We start from the raw sequence: 8,368 nt of genomic DNA, 5'->3' as shown, positions 1-8,368 counted from the left end.
TGCGTCCGGGACTACCCGGCGGAGCTGCAGAGTCGGGCGCTGGAGCAGGTGAACCTGTCGCCCAACATGCTGGCGGCGGCGGCAGCGCAGCCGTGGCCAATCCCGTTGCCTCGCCCGAGCCCACGGATCAGGCTGTCGCCGCGGGTTCAGGGCTGGTTTGGTTGGAGGCCCGGCAGGCAGCTCACTCGCCAGGCAGCAATCTCAGCCCCGGAGGATCAAAATCGAACCCATGGGAGCGCTGTCTGGCTCAAGCAGCTTTGGCCAGTCTCAAACCAAACAGACCCTCCATAGCTGCGAGCCCCGGTGTGTCGCCCTGCAAAACCAAACTATACCCACACCAATTTATTTTTATTAGAAAAATTAATATTACCCACACCCCTCCAAACCACCACCATGACAAACCAATCCAATCTAAACATTTTAGCTTATGATGTAATAAACTATTAGCCAAACTCTAGTTACAACCCAATAAAAACTTGTTTTCCAAAAACAATTTATAGTGTACATTTTGCTACACCGTTTTGCATAGAGTAGCTGTCAGTTATACTGAGTCATGTCCAATAAATTTTTGTTAATTTCGATAAAATTTTATTGTGTGAACGCGATGTTTTATTTCTAGGGTCAGGCTCTTGATGTGGAACCCACGTATAATTCTAGGCACGCTGCTTTGCACAGAATAGCTCCTAGTCATACTGACATCTCCAACAAATTTCAGTCAATTTCGATAAATTTTATAGTGTGAACGCGATGTTTAATTTCTAGGGTGGGAGCCACGTGTAATTCTAGCCACACTGCTTTGCACAAAGCAGCAGCTAGTCATATTGAGCCATCTTCAGCAAATTTCAGTCAATTTTGATAAAAAATTTTATAATGTGAACGTGGTGTTTTATGTTTAAGGTCCGGCTCTTATGAGACCGACATTTATATATAGTTATACTGTTTTGCATAAAGAATCCATTTCAGCCCACCACAATCCACTCCAATCCATATTTACATAGAACCCGCTCCACCCCACTCCATTAGCTAATACAATTCATTTAAATCTACTTAAACACAATTTATATCAAAACTCAATCCACTAAACCCATTTCAACCCAAACCATTAGTTGGGCGGCCACGGTGCGCCTAACGCGACCCAACAGCAAGGATAAGGTAGAGGCAATATCATCTTTTTAGATGGGTTGTACAATGAAAATAAGACGGAAAATCAGAGAAATTGAGAAAATGGGTTGAAAACACCTAAATCGAAAGAACTGGATGTTATATTTCAAGAGATTTGCAAATTGAGTGTTAAATTGTGTGTAGCGTGCGAATTGAATGTCAAATATCGAAATTTCGAAATACTTAACTTGTCTGAAACTTTGAATGATCAAAGATTGCTACGCAAAATGAACTAAAAAGTTTGTATCATGAATTATGCCCATAAGTAGCATAAGCCATGTGAACTAAAATTTCTCATCATAAAGAATATACAGCATCATGCCATCCACGTACAGTATTTGGTACCGTTATGGATTTGAAAAGTATTGGGCGATTCATTTCAGCCTGAGTTACAATAGCAGAACAACTGAACAAGCGTTCGATCAACATCTAGAGTCCCATTCCTACCCCATAGATTTATAATTCATAAACTCTTATATTAAACTCTAGCTCCCTCTTACCAATTACCCTCTACCAGACCAGACGTGCTGTGAAAATATTAATTTTATGCATATTCTTTTTTTTTTTACCTCCGGATTCCGTTCATCTGGCAACAAATAACAACAATGAGCATGCAAAAGTCACAATGATTAGCAGCAACGGAAACTGGCAAGGAGCACGGGCAAAGCGTAAGCAGCGGCCTGCTTGATGAAAGACAACCAGTACTGTGAGTCTGACGCCGGCACAGCCGCACAGCCAGTGTGCCACTGGAAAAACCAAAAGTTGCCGCTTTGGCCTGAACAGTGAACTCGCCCACCCAACCCGTTCGCTCCTGATCGCCTGATCGGACAGCGGAGACGCCAAGGGACCTACCATGGACGGAGCCTCTGATGGTAATTTCCCCTGTGCGCGAGGGCATATTCGTAACGTGGTCCCACAGGATAAATTTGATTCCCCGAATGGGCAGATATCTATCGGGACGCGGCCCGAGGAGGAGAGGGAGACCCAACACAACAACCGCATCCGTCCGTCCAGGTCCAGTGTGTCCACTCATCGCGTGAGAAAGAAGAGAGCGGTAGTGCGCGCCCGCGAGACAGAGATGGCAACTCCGGCGACGGAGGCGGCGACACCGGAGGCACCGGCTGAGGGGTCGGTGATCGCGATCCACAGCCTGGACGAGTGGAGCACCAATATCGAGAGCGCCAACAGCGCCAAGAAGCTGGTACCCTTTTCTTCTTTTCTTTTTTTTTGTTTCTGTTGCCGCGAGGAATTAACCTAGATCGGTCCGGATTGGTGACTGTTCTTATTCGCTTTCTATAAGAGCCAGGTAAACCCTTTCTCGAAAAAAACCTAGATCAGTCCCTACGTACCTCTGTTCTTATCAGAATCTGCTGGATAAATTGTATTTTGACTGGATTGTCTTGGTTTGTGCCGATCTGTAAAAAGTTGGAACAGTTTGGGTTCGGTATGGTTTATTAATTAGGGTTCACCTTGGGCTGTTCATCACTTTCCACCTATACCCAGGCCAAGAGTACTCTGGGGTTGAATCTGTCCGTAATCAAGTTGGATTTTTTTTTCTGATTATTTTGGGTGATTTGGGAGCATTTAAGCTTTTCCTATTTCATTCTAGTGTTAGGGATTATTTATACCATTGAGGCATTGAAGAAGCACGGTTTATCCCAGGCAAATCTTAATTTATCGTTTTTCCAAAATCGCGTGCTCTATTTTCAAATATCTTTAGTCTGAGCTTTGGTTGTTCCGGTAGGTGGAAAATGTGATGACAGCAGATAAGGTAGGGTAGCATCAGATATGAGAAATAGTAGCAAATACTCCAACAAAATATCTTTTGTGGGGTTGTACTCTTGTTTGGCGAATTGAGGTAATTATGTTGTGTGCTTCATTGCTTTTCTTTAAACATGAAAAGCGTATAGGGCTGCTGCTTTGATGGTTCGTCCCTCTTTCAGCTTCAGGTTCATGTTTACGAACATAATATACTACTAGTGTCTTACAATATTGCTGATATTCAGATGGCATAGCTGCTTTTAAAACTGCTGCAACATGTTTTCTGTAGTGTTACTCTAGAAGTTCGTATTGGTACTTCACTGTTTTATAATCTACAGAGATACATGTGTTGCTCCCTTTGAACTTGATGGAAGCATGCATTTATGTGAAAGCATCTCTTAATTTTCTAATGCTTAAATTCTACCCCAATTGAATTGTTTATACTCATACCATAGTGCATTCAAGTTCTATCCTAAAACCGAGCATGTTAAGTCACAAGAACACTAAACCATGATCTGTTGAGACTTTTGCACTGTTTAATCAAGAATTCGGTCGAATTGCATATTTTACATCATTACGCAACAAATAATCTCCGTTTGTAATGCAAGATCAGGTAGTCATTCTTAATCATTGAACAGCAACAGTATTATCCCTTGTCGAACCATATTTAGCACACTTCTGTTGAATACATGCTAATATACTTTTCTCAACAATAGGTGGTGATCGACTTCACCGCATCTTGGTGTGGGCCATGCCGCATCATGGCTCCAATTTTCGCTGATTTGGCCAAGAAGCATCCAAATGCTGTTTTCCTGAAGGTTGATGTTGATGAACTGAAGGTTGTAGAACTTCTGTCATCGTTGCAGATTATCGTAATACAACTTCCTTGTTTCTTCCTTTGTATGTTTTCCTAACAAGTTCGATTTTCTAAGCAGGCCATTACTGAGCAATTCAGTGTCGAGGCGATGCCGACCTTCCTGTTCATGAAGGAAGGTGACGTCAAGGACAGGGTTGTTGGCGCAATGAAGGACGAACTGGTCCAGAAGCTTGCGTTCCACATGACCCATGTAGACCAGTAATGCTATAGTGAAGTAGTATTCGCCTAAATAAGAAGCAGCATCAACTCAGAGAGAACTAGTGCCTCTACGATGGTACTTCGTATGTAGTATTAACTATCCTACTCTGCTGCCCAGTTTCTGGATAATGATAAGATCAGGCCTTGCTTGTTCCAAGATTGTGCTTTGCATATCATGTTTCCAGCTTCCTCTTTGAGCTGAGATGTTATAATGGTGAATCAGATATCTTGGAAAATATTTGACTATCATAGTCATCTAGTTTTTAAGGTTACTTGTCTACCAGCCGCTCATTATTATTGACTTGCAATTTCTTGAAAGTGCAATGGTAATTGCAGTCATGAGTTATCAAGCCAGTATGCTTGCTCTCCCTGAGCACTCAAGTCTTTAGCTTTACAAAATCATGGTCCTGGTTTCGAGAGCTGATATCTGCTTTTTTGCACGTTCATCTCCAAACCATGGTGTATGGGATATATCCTTTTCTTCACCTGGTACCATTCATTGGTCCAAGCTTTGGAGCTTCTCCTCACCACTCGTGCAAAGGCAAATTTACCAGCTGCTATCTGTTTGTATCTGACAGGTTTCAGAGGGAAGAAAGGTTTCTCACCAAATGTTTCTTGAAACTTTGGGGGAGATTCTTACCTTGCATCGAATGCCACCGCCACAATCCCTCAAGGCCACAGCCCTCAGAAGAAGCCATCTTAGCATCTTGCAAATGGACACCAATTCCAATTCCGTTTCCATCTCTTTTCTTTTCTTGCTTGTTTCTGCTTCGGTCCCCTTTCGTCTTCTTCCTTCATGGATCAAGGCGTTCGCTTTCCATGATCTATCTGCTCCAGCCATTTCAAGATCACAGGCCTGCTAGTTAATCTATCCGACAAGTTCATCCGCCATGGCGGTGAGCCGGGCAGCCATACGCGGCATCAGGGAGAGCCTCAGCACGGTGCAGGGCAGCCTGTTGCGGTTGGAGGCGGTCGTGCTCCTGAGCGCGCTCATCCTCGCCGCCCTGGTGCTCTACGGCTCCGCGAACCGCCGGAGCAGCGACAAGCTCCTCCGCGGCGCCATGTGGATGGCCTACTCCATGTCCTACGTGGTGGTCTCCTACGCCGTGGGGATCATCCAGGACGGGCCCTTCCGCGGCGAGACGTTCGTGCTCTGGGCGGCCGCGCTGCTCCTCATCCAGGCGAGCGCCTACTCGGCGCCCGTGCACAGCCGCCGCGACGTCGACCAGCGCAAGAAGCTGCTGCTGCAGCACGTCCTCCAGACAGGCCTCGTGCTCTGGCTCATCGTCAACGCCACCGGCCGGAACGCCAGCTACCGGGCCGCCATCTGGGCGTTCTGGGCGCTCAACGTGCTCAAGACGGCCGCCAAGATCACCGAGATGATCGAGACCAGCCGCCCCGACATGTCCGTCAAGGTGGTCGCCGAGTACATGGCCGTCGAGGAGGACCTCGCCCCCGGCGATCTGCCCCCTGACCCCGCCACCATGCGAGGGTACAGGTACATCTTCCACGGCGAGGAGACCATGGATCCGGTCATCCACAACGGCGGCCACCCCGCCCGGGACAACATGCTCTACCAGAGCGCCGCCAAATCGGTCGTCACCATCGACCAAGTTTACCGGTGGATCGACCAGCAGGCCTACAGTGATGTCGAGAAGGACAGGGCCAAGGACTTCTGCCTCGCGTTCGCCCTGTTCAAGCTGCTCAAGCGGCGGTTCTACGGGTACGTCCCGGCGGAGGCCGGCTCCGACAAGGCCCGCGACCTCGTGCTGACCGGGCTCATCCACGCTGGCGCCACCGGCCCCGACGCCGCCTTCCGGGTCGTCGAGGCGGAGCTCGCCTTCCTCTACGACTTCTTCTACACCAGGAACATCGTGCTGGTGGGTGCCAAGACGTACATCTGCATCGCCGTCGCCGTGGCGGGGCTGACCATGTGGACGGCCTTCTTCGGCACGCTCGGCCCCGGCTACCACCGCCTCCACGTCGGCGTGCGCGACCTCGACCGCTCCGTCACGATGCTCGTCGTCGTGATCACCGCGGGGCTCGAGGTGTTCCAGGCGGTGGACGGCTTCGCCTCCAACTGGAGGTACGTCAAGACCGTGTACCGGTGCGTGCGCGACGGCCGGCCGTGGTCGAAGCGGCGGCGGACCCACCTCTGGTGGAAGGAGAGCATCACGCCGCCGGAGACCAAGTACTGGGAGGACAAGGTCGGCCAGTACGTGCTCCTGAAGCGGTTCCACCACCGCCCCTGCAACCTGCTCTCCTGGCTGACGCTCTACCTGGTGGAGCCGCGGCGGCAGGGCCAGAAGCGGGGCCGGAGGAAGCCGCTGCCGCCCGAGGTGAAGCGCGCCGTGCTTCTCTGGTTGAAGCAGAGCCACTGCCGGCTCAGCAATGGCGTCGCCACCCTGCGGAGGCACCACCTGCCGCGCCTGGCGTGGGCGTGCAGGCTTCCCAAGCTCACTGACCAGATCCTGGCGTGGCACGTCGTGACCACGAGCTGCGACTGGGACTACAACGGCCGGCCGGCCGGCCGCGCCGCCACCAGTGACGAGCACCACCGGCTCATCGCGACGAAGCTCTCCAACTACTGCGCCTACCTGGTGGCCTTCGTCCCGGAGATGCTGCCGGACCCAAGCTACCACACCGAGCAGATCTTCGACTCGGCGGTGCAGCAGGCGCGGGACCACCTCGACGGCTGCCGGACGGTGAGCAGCATACTGAACAGGCTTGGGGAGATAGGAGCGGCGGAGCTGCCGCACCTGCAGGAGGGCGGCACGTACGAGAGAGCGGGGAGCGCCACCGTCATGGAGCGGGCGGCGGTGCTCTGGGGCCAGCTCAGGGCGGCCGTGCCCGCCGACGCGCGGCGGTGGGAGGTGCTGGCCGAGTTCTGGATGGAGTTCCTGCTGTTCCTCGCGCCGTCGGACAACGTGGACATCCACGCCGAGATGCTCGGCGCGGGCGGCGAGTTCATGACGCACCTGTGGGCGCTGCTGTCTCACGCTGGCGTCCTGGAGCGACCGCCGGTCATGCACCGGCAATGATGCGTGCGCTGAGTAGCTTGATTTATTTCCCCGTCACTAAAATACGCAAAGCCATATTTGGGCCATTTGGTGGTTTGAAAGCCCAGAACATGCTAATCGTGGCCCATCCGATCCAGCTGGCTTTGCCATCGTTCGGCCCCATACTAACTGGTCTCCTTTGAACTTGGGTTGGAGTGGCTTTGACTAAAACCTAGATTTTCTTTAAAAAAAACTTTCAACCTAGATCAGAGGGACTAGGATTATAAGGAACATTCAACATGTACAAGAGTACAGTGGCGGAGGCAACGGTGGGTCTAGGGGCTTCAGCCCCCTAGATCCCCATAAACAATGGAGTCCCCCTCCATTTTTTGAGAAAAGAGAAAGAAGAAGGGGAGAAAGAAGAAAGGAAGAAAAAATAAACCCCTTAATTTATTCCTGGATCCGCCCTGCAAGAGTAAACACATATCGCTCGGCACCCTTGCCATCCATGTCCATGTTACACGTGCCAAGTCGTATCCGCAGCTATATACGCATATACCACTCGTGGAAGGGAGCCGATGGATCAAATAGTGTGACCTTGAAGGAGACGGAGAGGCCAGTCATAGAGTGTTGGTTACATGTCGGTGGTAACCGCTCAAAAATTAAAAGTGAGTGATGGAAAATGTACTTTATATTCATCGTTGGTATTTTGGTGCGACACATGAGGTCAAATGATGGTTTGTCCTGTTATCCATTTCATCATGCTAATGCTATTGTTATTAAGAAAATACCATTAATTTGTTAAAAAGAGAAACGCGTGCAATGTTTTTGAATTAGTGTACTAAACTTCACTTTGACACGTGAGAGTATAAGTCGGATGTCAGTTACATCTCGGTGCTAATTCTACTGAAATGGAGGAAGGCAAGGAAAAAAAGTCGGACATTTAGGTTTGTAGCGTTCACCCCTAGTAGCTTCGTAGTAAATGATGATGTTTTGTGAATATCCGTTATGATTGTTCTACAAGTATTGCCTAGAAAGATAAATGTTTATAGATGAAGAGCAACGCCCTTTCGATCCATCCGGTACATTTCATTTCCCTATATAAAATAAACCGAGGATAAATCACGCAATAGATCACGTCTTTTAGAAAAACCTAAAACCTGCTCTCTCACAACGCCCACCCCCCCCCCCCCCAAAAAAAACCAATGTTTGTTTTAGATAGCCAACTAAGACATTTAGTTGTCCATGTCAAAAAATACAAACTATAGTGGCAGCTAAGAGCTAAGTTATACATAAAAAAATTGGACTAATCTTTCTCAAACAACTATATTTGGAGATAACGGAAGATATAGTTGGACATTTAAAACCTTGC

General features: G+C 49.2%; 1 protein-coding gene across 3 annotated transcripts; it reads left to right on the top strand.

The window, feature by feature from the left end:
• Window positions 1–2,102: 2,102 nt before the first annotated feature.
• Window positions 2,103–7,142, top strand: LOC120664990 (thioredoxin H-type-like). 3 transcript variants are annotated; one of them, XM_039944397.1, is made up of 3 exons: window positions 2,103–2,362; window positions 3,639–3,761; window positions 3,858–7,142. In XM_039944397.1, exon 3 carries the CDS (start codon window positions 4,888–4,890, stop codon window positions 7,036–7,038), a length of 2,151 nt encoding a protein of 716 aa, XP_039800331.1. In that variant the 5' UTR covers window positions 2,103–2,362; window positions 3,639–3,761; window positions 3,858–4,887; the 3' UTR covers window positions 7,039–7,142. The 3 variants fall into 3 exon arrangements, with proteins under 3 accessions (XP_039800331.1, XP_039800333.1, XP_039800332.1); XM_039944399.1 differs by having other exon boundaries at window positions 2,104–2,362; window positions 3,858–4,269; XM_039944398.1 differs by having other exon boundaries at window positions 2,362–2,467.
• Window positions 7,143–8,368: the final 1,226 nt, after the last annotated feature.

Source organism: Panicum virgatum, chromosome 3N (genome assembly GCF_016808335.1).
Source record: "Panicum virgatum strain AP13 chromosome 3N, P.virgatum_v5, whole genome shotgun sequence".
In the NCBI taxonomy this organism is placed as follows: Eukaryota; Viridiplantae; Streptophyta; class Magnoliopsida; order Poales; family Poaceae; genus Panicum; species Panicum virgatum.
Note: the sequence above shows the minus strand (reverse complement) of the source record. Positions and strands in the feature narration are given on the sequence as shown.

Bases quoted from the DNA above. Each gene is read 5' to 3' on its own strand.
- LOC120664990 (XM_039944397.1), top strand. From the start codon at position 4,888: ATGGCGGTGAGCCGGGCAGCCATACGCGGCATCAGGGAGAGCCTCAGC.